This window comes from Sphaeramia orbicularis, chromosome 24 (genome assembly GCF_902148855.1).
Source record: "Sphaeramia orbicularis chromosome 24, fSphaOr1.1, whole genome shotgun sequence".
Classification (NCBI taxonomy): domain Eukaryota; kingdom Metazoa; phylum Chordata; class Actinopteri; order Kurtiformes; family Apogonidae; genus Sphaeramia; species Sphaeramia orbicularis.
Window position 1 is genome coordinate 33,838,131 of NC_043979.1, and position 18,392 is coordinate 33,856,522.

The 18,392-nt window shown below is 37.8% G+C and overlaps 1 protein-coding gene across 1 annotated transcript; it reads left to right on the forward strand.

Annotated features, from left to right (window-relative positions):
* The first annotated feature begins 237 nt into the window (after window positions 1-237).
* On the forward strand, window positions 238-17,913 carry ints7 (integrator complex subunit 7). Its single transcript, XM_030127793.1, has 20 exons — window positions 238-413; window positions 557-686; window positions 1,585-1,731; window positions 1,900-2,037; window positions 2,140-2,186; window positions 2,412-2,611; window positions 2,720-2,842; window positions 3,971-4,085; window positions 4,212-4,346; window positions 4,451-4,548; window positions 5,806-6,045; window positions 6,909-7,046; window positions 8,405-8,611; window positions 8,859-9,053; window positions 10,546-10,649; window positions 10,755-10,823; window positions 12,343-12,475; window positions 13,078-13,176; window positions 14,546-14,731; window positions 17,508-17,913. Exons 1-20 carry the CDS (start codon window positions 320-322, stop codon window positions 17,787-17,789), a joined length of 2,880 nt encoding a protein of 959 aa, XP_029983653.1. The 5' UTR covers window positions 238-319; the 3' UTR covers window positions 17,790-17,913.
* The last annotated feature ends 479 nt before the right edge of the window (window positions 17,914-18,392 follow it).

Genomic DNA, 18,392 nt, shown 5'->3' on the forward strand with positions numbered 1-18,392 from the left:
AAAAAAACATACTACACAATGTTAAATTTAAAAAATAGTAGGTCAAAATATTATGAAAAAAATGTTATATTATATGAGGAACATACTCGCTGATTTCAAGAAAAAATTATGGTCTCACGAAGTCATAATGTCATGAAAATTACAGAAATAACAGTCAGTATTTTGTTACTGTGAATGCTTTTATTATGAAAACCCATATTGCCGACACCGGAAGCATAGCTTTGTTAACATCCGGTTTAATCTTCATCGCATTTTATACAGTGAAATGCTCATGGCTGTTTTCAAGTATATCATTTAAAGTGAAATAAACTCAAAAAGAATGTCGCTTTCAACAGCACGTTCATTCCTGTCCGAGGCTTGTTATGGCGAACAAGAACTTGACGCCAATTCCGCTCTTATGGAGCTGGACAAAGGTGCGTTAGCTAGCATGCTAACGAAACAGTTAGCATATGGTTCATTGATTGTACTCTGCCTCTGTGATGTGTCCTTTCTGTCAGTGACATTTAAGGAACTTCTTGCTTTGTTGACGCTGGTGAAATTGTTTTTTTTCTTTCAGGGTTGCGGTCGGGTAAACTTGGAGAGCAGTGTGAGGCTGTGGTGCTTTTCCCAAAACTCTTCCAGAAATACCCGTTTCCAATCCTCATCAACTCTGCATTCCTGAAACTGGCAGATATCTTCAGACTTGGGTATGGATGCTCTGAAACACCTGTCAAAAACAGTGAATATTACTCCACATATGTAGAAGATGTGTCCAGTTTTTCCCCATAAGAAAAAATAGTAATTTTAAGGTAGATATTGTGATATAAAATTGTTCTTGATATCATTTTGCAATTATATAGGATGTTTTTGTTTCAGTATTACTACTTCATTCAAGATCTTTATGTTTGCACTCATTTGGGCTATTTTGCATAGGGCAGGTACTTTAATCTACAGCAAAGCATCATAATTAATAATATCATCATGTTTGTAGAATCACAGTCCTGTGAAAACCACGTATCACTTAAAAGATTTTTCTCGGCCTCAGAGAAACTGACATTTATAGCTTAATGACAATGCATGCAGCATTTCCAGAGTTGTTCAGTTTAAGGAGAAGAACCTTCATTTTATCACAAACTTTCAAAATCAGCATAGATAAATCATCAATATCATTTAATTATATAAAGTCTTGAAAAACACATGGAGGGAAACTTTTTTCATTGGGGCTGAGGTACATAAATTAAAATAAAAGAAATTAAATCCAGACAGAACAGGCTTAAAGAGGTAACAACGTGATAATAACAAGTACAAAAGTTGTCATAGTTGTGTATTGGAGTAAAAAGAACAGCTTGTCTTTGACATGTTGTAGCGTGGTTGTATAAAACTGTAGAAAATGCAAATACTCAAGTACAATGCAAGTATCTAAAATGAGTTCTTAATTACAGTTCTTGAGTATGTTCAATGCTATTACTACTAGGGATGAGTCTTTGTTAACTGTAAATATAATAAATAATAGCCTTGTTCTTTATGATTTGTATCATTATAATAAACACATATTCAAGTCTCCTAAATACTACTTCACTCGCAGCGCCTCTCCTCTGTTTTCAGGAATAACTTCCTGCGTCTCTGTGTGTTGAAAGTAACACAACAGAGTGAAAAACATTTGGAGAAGATCCTCAATGTGGATGAATTTGTCAAACGGGTGTTTTCTGTCATCCATAGCAATGACCCTGTGGCCAGGGCCATCACACTGAGGTAAGGAACAGATTTTGTTTTATTCTTGTTGGTAGAAGATTTCGATCAAATTGCTCTGCTAGTGGTCAGGGTTTTTTTTTGTTTTTTTTTAGGATCAATATATTGATACATGCTTTACAGCTACTCTTTTCTTGTTGTCTGAGACATTTTGTTGCTTCCTCACATCAGGATGCTTGGTAGTTTGGCCTCCATCATCCCAGAGAGAAAAAACGCCCACCACAGTATTCGCCAAAGTCTCGACTCTCATGACAATGTGGAAGTGGAAGCTGCCATATTTGCAGCTGCAAGTTTCTCAGCACAGTCAAAGTAAGGAACAAGTAAAGAAATAAGTTCAGCTGTGAATCAATGTGCAAGAACGAACTGAATATTTGTTAACTTAAAACTTCATGTGCTGGTTTTTATTTTCAGAGACTTCGCAGCTGGAATTTGCAACAAAGTCAGTGAAATGATTCAAGGTAAAAAGCACTGAGCACACACTGCGCATGTTTTAACACACACTGGTTCTTCTGCCTCCATTTTCTCATATCCTCTAAATTTTCACATATCATTAATGTGTAAAAAAAAACAAAGCAATAACTCATTAACAGGTAAGGTATTATTATTATTATTTTTTTTTTACTACATAGCTATAGTTATGATCACTTTTTTTTTTTTTTTTTTAATCTCTACCTGGACTCTAGGTTTAGACACACCCGTGGAGCTGAAGCTGAAGTTGATCCCCATGTTGCAGCACATGCACCATGATGCCAGCTTGGCGTCCAGCAGCAGGGAGCTCCTCCAGAACCTGGTGAACTCATACCCCTCCACCCCCATGGTCATCGTCACCCTGCACACCTTCACACAGCTGGCTGCCTCCTCCCTCATAGACATCCCCAAACAGGTACCAGTCACCTTCATGTTTTGAAAGACAAAGCACTGTTGCTGTCATTTAAGTCTGTATTATAATACCTTTAAAAACTAATGATTCCTGTTTAATTGATCTACACAGTTACAGCTCCTTCTCCAGTATCTGAAAGATGACCCAAGAAAAGCTGTCAAAAGGCTGGCAATTAATGACCTAAAGCTCCTGGCTAAAAAAGCTCCTCACCTGTGGATCAGAGAGAATACTCAGGTAGCTTTTTTTCCTTCTCAATATTGGTAGGAAATCTGTATGTAGCTGCTCATAGCCAGACCATCTCCACACTTAATTTTTGTTCAAATGTTGGAGAAAGGTCTTGCTGGCTCACTGGAATACTGAAATAGATAAAAGAATAGTTTGTTAGTACTGTATTTCTTTGAAACAGTCACAGTTTTGAGGGATACGACAAAGCCAAACATGCGGCATTGGTGCTTTTGGATTAAGTATTGGGAGTTAACTTGTTTTTGCATGTGTGGAGGTGAGGCTTGGATATTAAAATATCTAAATCCATGCAAAAGAGAACACCACAAGGAATCGAAGAGCCCTGAATGATCCAGACTCAATGGAAACCTACCATTTTCACTGTCTAGTCATGAGCAGGGTTCCCATACATCCTGGAAAACCTGGAAAATGGTTGACCAATTTTTCTGTCATAGAAAACATATGGAAAATGAGAAAAAAGGTCAAATGTCCTGGAAACGGTTAAGTTATCCTGGAAAATTATTCATTTATCCTCCCCTTGCCTTGTGACATTGTATGCCTAAACTGAGATGAAACAAAGGAAATAGTTTTTCAGTGATTTTTTTGAAAATATACAACTATTTTTAGAGGAAGTGCAGGAGACAAAATAAGAGAAGTGAGTTGGGAATTGTCCAGTTGAACATTGTAACTCCAGTTTGTCATGGTAATGAAGTGCTACGCTGTAATCTGTGGGTGTTTGCATTATTCTATGATACATTTGTCATAATTATTTTTCATAGATAAATTCTAGCCATATACTGCACATCAAATGTCTGAGTAATAAACATAGAAACAATCTGAGTAAATGCAAGTTACAGCTGTAGAAAAGAACACTTCCTAAAAATGAGGGTGACAGGGGAATGAATTAGCGTAAGATGTGATAACTTGTCTCTGTAGCGGCTAAAAATGTCCTGGAAAATAATTTCAGGGAAAGATTAGGAACCCTGATGAGGTTTTGGAGTGCTCTTTTTATGTGGAGAAGAGTGTTTTGATAATTGTAACATACAGTCAGCAGAAAGGAAGCAGAACACCGTATTCTAACAGACTTTCTACTATGACAGACTAATCTGTGTCTAATAAAGTGTATGTCTGTTTTTGCAGACTCTGTGTGAGTGTGCACTAACAAGCCCTTACATCAGTTTGAAGCTGGGGATGTTGGCCGTCATTTCCACTTTATCTGGAACCATCGCTATAAAGCAGTATTTTAATATGACAGGTAATGTTCAAATGTCCTTGTCAAAGTGTAAATTACATATTACATACAAAGCTGTTGTGAAGACCTAGTATTTTGAGCAAAGGAGAGTACTTCTGGATTCTCGATTTGTGGAATTATTCTTCTCAGGTACGTCTTCAGTTCCTCCTCGGCTCACTGACCTGGTTAAACTGGCACAAGAATGCTGTTACCATAGCAACCTGGCAGTGGCTGCTCACGGGGTCATAGTTCTGTCCAACATCGCCATTTCCTGTCCTGAAAAAGGTTAGTCAGGGTGATAAATGATGTTGGACATTTCAATTAATTGCAGTTCATCTGTCCATTCCACATTCACACTGTGGTGTTTTGTTTTGTTTTGTTTTTTTCAGACATAGTGCAGTTGGAGCAGGACACGATTTTGGGAGTAGAGTCTCTTTTGATGCTTTGCAGTGAAGACAGCAGCCCCAGTGCCCAGGCTACACTGAAAGTAAGACATTAGGACCACGAGGAACCAACTGGTGCTCAGATCAGTCAAATTAACCCTTAAATACATAGATGTATTCTTGTGGTGTCCTCCAAATGAATTTTTTCCTCCACATTTAACCTTTCCTTAGTGATTCAACACCATTTATTATAATATTATTCTCTGCATTTTACATTTTTCTATGAAAATTAGGTCTTTTCCTTTATTTCATTTACTGATCATGTAGATGTTCAGTAAAGCTCAGAGTAAATTCAAAGATTAGTATAATTAAAAAGTGAAGAAGAGTAAAGAAAAAGAAAAATATATGAATAACTGAACATAAAAACCAGCATCTCCAAACACTGTTATTTGTCAAAATACACAGGTTTTACTAGTTTTACTCCAAATGGGTCATATCTGATGACCATGAAAAGCAGAAGAAGTGGATTTTACATCAGTTATTTGCATGTATTTATTGGATTGATGAATCAATAGGTTTTAATAATTTTTATATCAGTAGATGCTTTGGGTCATTGGTGACTCTAGGTTTTTGAGACTTAATACAAACATTTAATATTTGCTCTTTTAGCAATGAGAGATGTAGTTAAGTGCTAGTTATAATATTTTTACCCCGCCCTCCAAAGGGGAGGCAAGGGGTATTGTTTTTGGTTCGGTTTGTTTGTTTGTTTGTTTGTTAACACTCTAGCAGCAAAACTATTGGCTGAATTCATACTAAATTGGGTTTATAGATTACCAGTGACCCAGAATAGATGTGCTCACATTTTGGGAAAAGTAGGCCAAAGTTCAAATTTTTCATGAATTTTCAAATTCTATTTTCTTCTCCCATTTACTTATAATGTGCAAAATTTCAGATGTCTATAAAAACTTCAATTTTGTTTCAATTTACTTCAAACTTGGCACGTATATAGAGGCAATTGATATGCTGACATCAGCTGGACTGATGCCAAAAAAGCTACAATATGTGGGAGGGGTGGGGTTTGTTGTACCTGGCACCACTTGTTAATAGTTTTTTTTATGCATTGTTGATGCATTTACATTATCAATATATAATGACAGTTGGCCTCCTTACTTTCTAAATAGTTAGCATTGGTCATTGGAAAACCACTTAGTTATATTTTAGCTCAAATATTTAGAAAATTTTGCTAATTATAGCCAAAAGATGATGAAGGAATGTTTATTCTAGCCAGCTTTCATATACAGCATGTCTGACTTATTTTATGCTTTTTTTATTGGCTTTTGTGTGTCATCTCTGATTTCCAGACGGCCCTCACCTCATTAGTTAAGCTGCTGAAAAGTCGACCCCATCTCAGCCAATCAGTTGTGGAATTCTTGCTGGGCCAGCTCCACTTATCTTGCGACTCCTCTCGGGTCCTCATGTGCCACGCTCTGGCGGCTATCACCACCCACCTGCCCGTCCTGGGTGACGGGATGCTGGGAGACCTGGTGGACCTCTACAGAGTGGCCAGTCACTCCTCCACAGACAAACAGCAAGAGCTTCTGGTGAGAGACTGAGCATGAGTCAGACATGAGTTGGTGTTCAGACACTACCTTTAAAGTCTGAAAGAACACTTATATCAGGGTTTCTGGTATGAGTTTTATAATGTTGTGTGAACTTAGTGTCTGATTTTCAATGTGTTACGGGAAAAAAACTGTCATGATCCCACTGTTATCAAATCATCAGGCAACTAATACCAGATCACACAAACCTAGTGTTTAAAAATGTGATGTGTGGGCTAATGTGGCGTCCCTTGTCATTAAAAATACCTGCTTCTAGAGGCAATGAGTCAAACTGATTACATTAATGTTACTTCTGTGGAAGTTCCACAGCTCTGGCTGGACAGCAGCATAATTAGTGTTGGCAATATGCTTCATTTAGTTGAAGCCCATTGAAAATAATGAATCTGGATCCTCCTTTACTTTGTGCCACAAAATCATCAAATTAGAAACTTGTGGAATAAAAGCATTAGTAAAAGTACTGTTCTATAGTCACAGACTGTTCTTATTTATTTATTATGTTCTATTAATGATTATCTTAGAAGTTATAATTTCATTTGTTGAAACCTGCAGAAACACTATTACATGTTAAACACAGACTGTAGAGGCTTAGAATCTTTGTCCCAGCGGAATAAATAGGCTTCCTTTAGAATTAAGTTAGTTATTATGTTATAACAGTAATGATGGATTAGATTTCTATAGCACTTTTCAAGGCACCCAAAACGCTTTACATTATTGATCCATTAATCATTCGCTCTCACATTCGCACTCTGGTGGTGTTACAGCTTCCTCAACATTAAGCTTTAACTACATTAAAACGGTTGCTTCTACCCTGTATTTTGATTTAACACTTATTCCTTCAACTGCAGGTTTCACTGGCAACAGTCATTTTCGTTGCCAGCCAGTCGTCTCTGACGGCCGAGGTGAAAAGTGTCATCAAACAGCAGCTGGAGAACGTGGCGAATGGATGGACGGTTTATCGCATCGCACGGCAAGCTTCACGCATGGTAATCTGCTCAGTTCATCATATCCAGATCTGGTTTTGCAAAACAAATAATACTCAGTAACCCAAAATACCTCTACATATTTCATGAGGAAGAAGCAAAAAGACACTCAAAGTAGAATGTTACTAAGATGACCATGAGGAACCAACACTTAGTCAGATTAGTCAAATTATCCCTTAAAGACTTGGATGTATTCTTGTGGTGACTTCCAGGGAATTTTTCTTCTACACTTAACTTTTCCTTAGTGATTCTACACCATTTATTATATTATCCTCTGTGTTTTGCAAATTTCAGTGAAAATTAGGTATTTTCTTGTATTTAATCTAGTGATTATGCAAGTGGTCAGTAAAGCTCAGAGTAAATTCAAAGATTATTTTATCAGAACAGAGAAAAGTGAAGCAAGAAAAGAAGAAAAAGCAGAAAAAATGCATTGCCTGCCCCTTTCTAAGTAATAACATAGTTACATAGGTCATCGTCTATTTCTGTCCTCCTTTTTTTTTTCTTGAATTCAAGTTTTTACTTTATGTATTTTCCTTTTTGATGTTCTTGTAGCTCATGCATTTGCTGTCACTTTTTTACTTTTAACACTTTTTATTGATTTTCTTAGCAAGAAAGAAAAAAAATACAATTACAGTCATCATAACACCCATCCAGACATCCCACCCTCTTACACCCCCCCCCCCCCAAAAAAAAACAAAAAAAAAAAAACAGAGGGGCGTTTACTTGGTCAAACATTACAATACAAGTACAGTAAGGTACAATACAAATGCAGAATAATACAGGTAGACACCCACATAGAAAAAATAAAATAAGATTAAATACATAAATAAAAATAAAAAAAATAAGAGGCGGGGCATCTACTCTACTTGTAATGAGCTTTGAATGTTCTCATGACACGAAAGGATCCCAAACTCTCAAAATTTGGTATAGAACCTTCCAGTGTATCTGATTTTCTCCAATTTCAGAAATGACATGGTGTCTCCTTTTTTCTCATCATAAATCTCAAGATAATTCAGCAATAAATGTTAAAAATACCATCAAATCAAAATAAATATTACTAGTAATTTCACAGTGTCCCAATAACTTTCTCAGTGTCTTTAACAGAACAATATTTGTGCTTAAGGACATATCATACTGTAATTTTTGTGTCTTTTTTCATTTTAACTAGATTCTCAAACATGACATCCTGCATTGTCTTTGTTGATAATCGTTTGTAGGAGCTTGTAGAACTTTGATAATATTTTCAGGTCATGCTTTTATGACTCCGTATCTGTCTTTTTTTGTTATTTTGCTGCGTACAGTCACAGTAGTGTCAAATCGAGCACCTGAAACCGGCTGAATCTCCTATAATTAATCTTCAGGGCTGTCATGAGTTCTCCAGTGAGCTGTACCAGAGTCTGCGGACCCGTGTGGCGTCAGAGCACTTCTACTTCTGGCTGAACAGCCTGAAGGAGTTCTCCCAGGCAGAACAGTGCCTGAGTCACGTGCAGGACGGAGACTACAGCGGAGCCATGAGCGCCATCGCCGAGGCCCTGCGCTCCTACCAAAAGGGCATCGCTTCCCTCACAGTCAGTGAACTGCCCAGCATCTGCTTGTCAGAAAACATTAATGCAGTCCTCTTTCAGCAATGACAGCCGCTTGAAGCTGCTCAGACTAAACCTAGAGAGTCTTGGATTTGATTTCACAGCATCCCAGATTGTTAATGGATTAAGTCACCTAATACCTAACTGTATCTTGTTAGATCAACTCAAAGAGACGAGTAACTCTGTCATTCAAGTGTCTATGTGTGGTGATCTGATTAATGCGTCCCTTTAGGCTGCCAGCACTCCCTTGAGCCCGCTCACCTTCCAGTGCGAGTTCATTAAGCTGCGGATCGACACTCTGCAAGCCCTGTCACAGCTCATTTGTACATGCAACAGCTTGAAAACTAGCCCTCCTCCCGCCATCGCTACCACCATCGCTCTCACCTCAGGAAATGAGCTGCAGCGCTGCGGTCGCATCTCCATGCAGGTAAACCACCGCACTTGATTTGTAGTAGGCGGTTTGTTCATATTTCATCTTAAATCACTTAACTGTGAGCCGTTGCTTTAAAATAACATCCCCCTGAGACCAAGGAAATTAGAAGTTTGGGATTTTTTTTTTTTTTACATTAAACGATTGCCTTGATTGGAAACAGCATGATACAACAGTTTTTTTTAACACCTTCTTTTTATTGTTTCATCTTAAACCCTGTAAAGCCTGAACCATTAAATCACTGACAGAAAATTTCCGTTCTTTGAAACTGAAGCCTTTATTGGTCCTTCAGAACAACCCCAATTTTTTTTTTTAAATATTATTTTACATGTGTGAGTTTCAGTTTTGTATCATATTTGATACATCGGGTCTCAATGCTCAAATATTATTATTTTTGAACAAGCAAAAACATAATAAATCACAAACATGTTTAACAAATTGGTAATTCCTTTTCAAAATTGGCAAAGTTCTGTCTCCTTCCTCATTAATGACAGTCTTGTAGTGTCACTGGAAAGGCCTCTGGTGAACAAATTCCTCCCCCCGATGGATTATCCGTGTATTGCATGTATCTAATTGTATACATCAGGTTTTTCAGGAAAAAAAATATCACACCGATCATGTAGAGGGCTTCAAAAGTCGTGTATCAAATATGATACGTGTGGTGTTATAGGGTTAAGAATATGCAGCAGATATGGACATACAGAAGGAAGACAAAAAATAAATAAATACAAACCTCAAAAGAAAAAGAACATAGTGAATTGCCATCTCTACAGTTTGTTCCTGTGTTGTTATCAATAGGATTGTCCTTATCCTGTCATTGTATAAACAGACCTTTTCTCCCACTTTTCTCCACATTGTTCTTCTTGAGTCCTTATCTTATGGGTCAACAGTTCCATTACATATATCTCACTCACAATTTTTTGCCAGTCATGCTGTGTTGGCAGATTTTCTTGTGATTGTTCTCTTTTATTACAACATTGCCTGACATATTTCCCAGATACAATAGTACACATGACTTGAGTGTATTATAGCCCAGAATTTTAGTAATTACCTGGTGAACATTCTCCCAAAAAATATGATTTTAGGACAAAACCCAAATACATGAGAATGGGCTACATTCATATCTCCACATTTTCTCCAACATGGCTGGGATGCTGATGTGTGTCTATTTCTAATCCTGGGTGTGACAAAGAATTTCAGATACTTTTTTATTGAATGTCCTTTGCAGTGGACTGCATTTTGATTTCCTTAAGTAAAGCTGTGAAACTCTTGTCCCCTACAGAGGACAAAAAAGCATTGCTGGGTCTCAAGAGGATATGAGGAAATAGAATGATGGGTTTCTAAAAATAGACCTGTGCAGACAACTGTTTTACTGTCCAGTTTACATGAAATTAATGACTGAAATCCATGGCAGATTTGCAATTTATATCTTCAAGAATATGTGATATGCCTCAAACATACTAAAGTCACAGCTGTTACTCTGTTTCAGATGAAGGTATGCATGGACGAGTTTAGAAGTCTTGCTGCTCGCTACGCTGATTTGCATCAGTCGTCATTTGATGCTGACTATGCCACTCTGCGCAACGTGGAGCTGTATCCTTGAACATCACTCACATCGCACCATTTTTTTATTTATTAAATTTCTGCTGACACTGACTTTCTCTCCTGGAACGTATTCCTCTTTAACTGCCTGTCTAGACAACAACAGAGCTGTTTGCTGGTCTCCCATGTGATTGAGGCTCTGATACTGGATCCGCAGGCCGCCAGGTGAGTGGAAATGTCATCACGGAAGGTGGATCAGTGTGTCCTGCATGAAACACTGCAACCACATACTCGCAATTACATCTTAAATGACCTACATATTTATTCTACAAATTATCATTATCCTGCTGTTTTAATTGTGTAATTCATACATTTGGCTACATTTGGCTTACACTTAAAGCAGTATTTATTTTACTTAGTTTATCCATTTCTAACCCTTTGTTTCTTCTTACATGAAGCCCCTACATGAATCACATAATCATATATTACATTTAGACAGCTAATTAGTCTGTGTGTGCTCAACTGCAACATCTGGTGTTAAAGGGTTTCAGAATACTTGTTTTGACAGTCAGCTTTGTAATTATATTTACATTTGTGCCATCCTCCAAATGTATGTCAAGTTATTACCCCGCCCCCCGAAGGGGAGGCAAGGGGTATTGTTTTTGGTTTGGATTGTTTGTTTATTAACACTCTAGCAGCAAAACTATTGGTTGAATTCATACCAAACTGGGTTTATAGATTGCCAGTGACCCAGAATAGATATCATTACATTTTGGGAAAAGTAGGTCAAAGTTCACATTTTTTCTGAATTTTTTAATTCTTTTTTTCCCCCATTTACTTATAATGGGTGAAATTTCAAATGTCTGTAGCAGCAAAACTATTGGTTAAATTTATACCAATTTGGGTTTATAGATTGCCAGTGACCCAGAATAGATTTCATTACATTTTGGGAAAAGTAGGTCGAAGTTAAAATCTTTTATGAATTTTTAAAATCCTTTTTCTTCTCCCATTTACTTATAATGGGCAAAATTTCAATTGTCTATAAAATACATCAATTTTGTTTCAATTTACTTTAAACTTGGCACATATATAGAGGTAACTGATATGTTGACATCAGCATACACATAGACATGATGATATCAGCTGGATCGATGCCGAAATAAGCTACTATATGTGTAAGGGGTGGGGTTTGTTGTGCCCGGCACCACTTGTTTATTTGTTTTTTCTTATACTTTTTTCTAGACGTTATGTTATTTCTTTTCAAATTTTCTTGGTCAGTAATCATAAAGTGTTGTGCAGAAGTACCTCTTACCCCAGTTGGATGTAGGAGGAGATACTTTAATACTTAACATCATTCATTTACTCTATTCATTTATTCACTTAAGTAAAACTGCTGTGAACTAAAGCGAATTCTGCATCCATTAACTTATGAAGTTACAGGCTTTTCACTGCTCTGACTTTTGAGACAAACGTAGTTGTCGATGAGTCAACCTCATCAGTATGCACATGTTAAATAAAGTTCTTCGAGGAATGCATTCATGCTGAGATGAGCCACATCGCGCTGTATGGAAGGAGCTTTTTATAAACACCTTTTAAGCCTTAACCTTTCAAAAACAAACCTTTTGTATCTGATTTATTCTGCTGTTGCTTCGGCTTCAGTGCTTTATCATACACATACTATAAAGGCATTCAGCTAACAGATGTAAAGGTGGAATTTACCATCTCTCTCTAATCTGTATTGTAGTTTTCAGGAGTACGGGACCCCTGATTCGGTCCAAACTGAGAGTGAATATGAGCGGCGCATGATGTCAGTTTTCAACCGAGTGCTGGAGGAAGTGGAGGGTCTGACCAAGAAACACCCTCCTGTTTCATATCTGGTATGTCTGATGACTTGACACTTTGAGGTGTGTGACTTGAGAGTCTTAAACTTGTGGAAGATATTCAACTGGTGTCATGAGTATTATGAACAAAAGAGAATGTACTGAGGTTAAGTGAGTCTGTAAAGTTGCTGAGACTGTTATCATCCATTTTTTAAGTACAGATGTGTTTCATATTTTTTGTTTAATTTAAGTCGATTTTTTTTTTTTTTGGTACAGTTTGTGATGTTTTTATACAGTCTTTTTTGCACTTTAAATATATGTTGCTAAAGGGAAACGGAGCTGCTAAACTGATTTTCATTTTTCCTGTAACTGACAATAAGATTCTATTCTATTCTATTCTATTCTATTCTATTCTATTCTATTCTATTCTATTCTAAATGAAAAGACTTATAAAGATTGTAGTGGAATAATTAAATCAAGACGTGGCAACATAAATATAGACTAACCTTCTATGTCTGAGTTCTGCTATAAAAGAAACAAACATAAAAAACGATAAAACAAACATGAAGACATGATTTACTTCCTACAGCTGACATCTGTTATGTCCAATACGTGCATTTTATATCAAGTTGTAACTGTTTGTCTTTGTCGTTCTGTAGCACACAGGTTGTCTCTGTGATGCTGTCATAGCTCTGCTCAAGGTCCCACTGTCTTTCCAGAGGTATTTCTTCCAAAAACTCCAGTCTACCAGCATTAAGGTAACTGCACATTCCAGCAATTAGTCTGTGTTCATTCATAATGGTTTGCAGTCTCTTATAGCAACTGTAGAAATCTTATAAAAACCTACATTTCAGAAGCAAACTCTGCTAATATTCACATAGTAGTGGATGGAAATGTGCACATACAGTGGTAAAAAAAGCTGTCGGACACCTCATGCATTTTGGATCTGTTTACATTAAGAATCACTATTAAGTCATTGAACTCTGCCAAGTATTGTTCCATTCTCCAAACCCACATGCTCCCTTCTGCACATGCTCCAAAACTGGATGTTTCAGCAAGATAATGAAACACATCCAAGGCATAATGTTGAAAATGTCAAGAGTTTAGTTTAGTTTTTTGTTTTTTTTAAGGTTTGCATTTGTTTGTGTGTGTGTGATGCAGCCACACCTTTTGAAACACAAAAGCGATTTTTCCACATTTATGATAATATTTTAGATTGTGTAAAATATTAAGGGTGTCCGAAACTTTTTTCCACTACAGTATAGTCTAATAAACTCCACAAAAGAGAAATAATAATTATACTGGTACGTTAAACTGCACAAAAGTTGATATTGTGCCCTTGTATATGTAGTTTTTTGGGTTTTTTTCTTACAATTTTTATGACCCCGACCTCCGAAGAGGAGGCAAGGGGTATTCTTTTTGGTTCGGTTTGTTTGTTTGTTTAATTGTTAACACTCTGGCAGCAAAAATATCAGTTGAATTCATACCAAATTGAGTTTATAGATTGCCAGTGACCCAGAATAGATGTCATTACATTTTGGGAAAAGTAGGTCAAAGTTTCAATTTTTTATGAATTTTTAAAATCTTTTTATTCTCATTTACATATAATGGGCGAAATTTCAAATGTCTGTAGCAGCAAAACTATTGTTAGAATTCCTACCAAATTGGGTTTATAGATTGCCAGTGACCCAGAATAGATGTGATTAGATTTTGGGGAAAGTAGGTCAAAGTTCAATTTTTTTATGAATTTTTAAAATCTTTTTTCTTCTCCCATTTACTTATAATGGGCGAAATTTCATGTCTATAAAAACATCAATTTTGTTTCAATTTCCTTCAAACGTGGCACATGTATAGAGGCAATTGATATGCTGACATCACCACACACATAGACATGATGACATCAGCTGGATCGATGCCAAAATAAGCTACAATACATGCGAAGGGCAGGGTTTGTTGTGCCCGGGACCACTTGTTATATATCTTGTATTTATAAATTTCTAGAAACAGCACCTATCATTCCTTGTATGTGTTAACATACTTGGCCAATAGTGTTTATTCTGATTCCGATATTAGTGACTGAAGTAAACTCTTGATACTGATCCTGGTGTGTTTTTTTTAATCCCGCAGCTCGCTCTCTCTCCATCGCCACGGACACCCAGTGAGCCAATCCCAGTTCAGAACAGTCAGCAGCTGACTCTGAAGGTGGAGGGTGTGGTGCAGCACGGCTCCACCCCAGGCCTCTTCAGGAAGATCCAGTCTGTCTGTCTCAATGTCACTTCAGTTCTACAGAGCAAGACAGGACCTGACTTTAAGGTAGAGCCACCTTATATTTACACTCATAAATCTGGCATCCAAAAAACATTAACCCTTACATGCACGGTGTCACTCAGACTTCACTTAAAACCATAATATTTGCAATAATTACTCCTAATTAGTCATTTTTGGTCTAGATATAGTACTACACAACCAAAATTACTATATGGATTGTCAGATAATTAGTAATATATGTCCACTACAGTTACATTTTACATTAAATTTTTATAAATTAATCCTATTAGTTTTTTTAGTTTGTCTCCCATCTGTACTGTCTGACATATTATAATTCTACTTTTTTTGTAAATATGTATATAGCCTGTAGACTGTTATTACTTACTACTATTATTATTATTTTTGTATTGTTTATCTGTTTTTTACCTTGCTGCTGCCTTGACCAGTGCATTTCCCCATTGTGGGATCAATAAAGTTTCATCTAATCTCATCTTCATTGAGTGAGGCTTTTGGACATTTATGATTAAAGTTCTATTTAAGTTACAAACAATCAATTATAATTCATATGCAGTCACGGAAAAAATGATTAGACCATCAAAAGTCATCAAAAACAATGGTAATGCAATCAAGTACTAACTCCTGTGTGTATCATGTGACTAAAACAGACAGAAAAGAAAACATGGAATGTCTAAAAGCACTGTTTTTGTCAGTGCAATACCATAGATATTGATATAAGAACTAAAGTGATTTTGGTTATTATCAAGAAAACATGGAAAATGGATAGATATCAGCTCTGAAATTAAACTCTTATGAGCTTTTTTTGTTGTTATCATTATATTTGTCCAAACAAATGTACCTTTAGTTGTACCAGGCATTAAAATGAACAAGAAATTGAAGAAAACAAGGGTGGTCTAATAATTTTTTCCGCGACTGTATCTCACTTATTCAAGTCTTTTTTTGGGAGAAATAATCACATTCAGTTTTCTAACCAATAGCTACACATAGTTTTTATATTCATATTTATTCTATCCAGTGTATATATATAGTGCCTGTTTTATTTATTGCTGCTGCCTCATGAGCCAGTTGCATCGAGATTTCACATTTGATGTATAGTAAGTTTATGTTTATGTTTATGCATTTGGCAGACGCTTTTTTCCAAAGCGACTTACAGGGGAAAACCAATTAAATCACTCAGTCAATCAAATTTTATTTATATAGCGCCAGATCACAAGAAAGTTATCTCTTGACATTTATATATAGAGTTGGTCAAAACCAGACTCTAAGTCAATTTACAGAAACCCAACAGAATCCTCCAGGAGCAAACACTTGTGACTGGTGACAGTGGCGAGGAAAAACTTCCCTTTAACAGGCAGAAACCTCGAGCAGACCCAGACTCCTGGAGGATGGCCGTCTGCCTTGACCAGTTGGGGTTAAAGAGAGAGAGTAGAGAAGGGGAAAAAGAGAGAGCGATAGAGATAGGGACTGGGGGAGAGGGGGAGAAGGGGGGAGTAGGGGGAGACACATGGAGGCGGTTGAGGATAAGTGAGTGGTGATGATGAGGGCAGGGAAGAGGCCGGACCACCGCAGCAGGTCCAGAGATAATCGTGAAAGAATCTGTGGTTGTCCTGGGAAAAACCTTATTAGAATATTTAAAATGGAATGTTTGAAAGTGCTAGGACAGGAGGTGCTCTCGGAAGAGCTGGGTCTTCAGGAGCTTCTTGAAGATAGGCAGGGATGACTCTGTTCTTGTAGCACTTGGTAGAGCGTTCCACCAACATGGAACGACCCATGAAAAGAGCCTGGATTGTCTTGTACAAGGTCTGGGGACCACCAGACTACAGTCCCCAGACGAGCGGAGTGGTCGTGGGGCGACATAAGCTTTTATTAGTGCACCTAAGTAGACAGGAGCAGACCCACGGAGAATTTTGTAGGCTAGGATTAAAGATTTGAATTTGATGCGGGCAGCTATGGGTAGCCAGTGTAACTCAATGAGTAAGGGGGTGACATGTGCCCTTTTAGGCTGATTGAAGACCAGACGCGCTGCTGCATTCTGGACCATCTGTAGTGGTTTGACAACACAAGCTGGGAGGCCCGTTAGAAGAGCATTGCAGTAGTCAAGACGGGAGATAACCATAGTCTGCACCAGGAGCTGGGTGGCCTGTTGGGTTAGGTATGGCCTGATCTTTCTTAGGTTGAACAGAGTGAAACGGCATGATCGGGTGACAGAGGCAACGTGATCCGTGAAGGTCAACTGATTATCAATCATGACTCCCAAGTTACGTACTACACTGGTAGGAGCCAGAGGTATGGAGTCAATAGTGATGGAGATGTCCTGCTGTATGGTTGGCTTAGCTGGGAAGACCAGCAGTTCAGTTTTGGACAGGTTCAGCTGAAGGTGATGGGCTTTCATCCATGCAGATATGTCAGAGAGACAATCTGAGATCCGCACTGAGACTGTGGAGTCATCAGGTGGGAATGACAGATAGAGCTGGGTATCATCAGCATAGCAATGATATGAGAAGCCGTGTGAGTGGATGATCTGACCGAGTGAGGTGGTGTATATGGCAAAAAGGAGGGGGCCCAACACAGAGCCTTGGGGGACCCCCGTGGTGAGGCGGTGAACTGCTGATGTGTGCCCTAGCCAGGACACACTGTTATAATAATAAGTTCTGTCTATGTCTAATAATTCATGCATGAAAGGGTTAATATGTGATGTTCGGACTAACTTTGACCTTTCTGCTGTCATTTGTGGCTTCGTTGGTGCCTATACGACCACATTAACTCATGTTTTTTCCGTCGTACATATTTTTCTCCATTCCAGATCGCGCTAGATGCCAAAACTAACGAGATCGAGCAGCGCGTCGAACCACACAACGACTACTTCAGCACCCAGTTTTTGCTGAATTTCTCCATTCTGGGCACGCACACTGTAACCGTGGAGGCCTCTGTGGTGGACGAGAGTGGCACCGAGTGGAAAACCGGACCCAAGACGACGGTGTCCGTGAAATCCCTGGAGGATCCGTACTCCCAGCAGCTCCGCCACCAGCTGCAGCAGGGAGGACCTCAGCCTCCGCCGCAGAGGGGCCCGTACACCCGCTTCTAGAACACACGTCCTTGATGTTCGAGTGTCAAAACAACCGCAGCTCTGACCTGTTAGATCTTGAAATTGAAAATGTCTGTATGTAAATGTTTTTTTTTTTAATGATTAAAAGACCAGAAGAACTTATTTTAACGCTGCATTCCATCCTTTTAAAATATCTCTATTTATAACTTGATTGTAAAGGGTAGGTCATCAGATAATGCAAAATGTCTCTGCATTTGCATGTCCTTGGATTTGCTCTTTTCTTACAGTGCAGTACTTTAGAAATCCGGCAGGGGGCAGCCTATAGTCAATTACAACATCACAAAAGATCACAAAATTGTCTGACATCTGAATCTCTGATGCAAATGGTCAAATATTACAAAGTTTGATTCAGTTTATGTGCAGAATTACACCTCAGGACACTTTTAGTAGCTTAACAGAGTCAAAACAAAATTCTCCAGCTATGACTAGTTTTAACAGCTTAACATAATTTGATTAATATCTGATCCATGTTTAATATTGCACTCACGCACTAACAGTGAACAATGGCAGGATGTGTAATCTGACAATAACCATGGAATGAATGAAATGATTTCAAACAAGGATTTAGTCATAATTGTATCT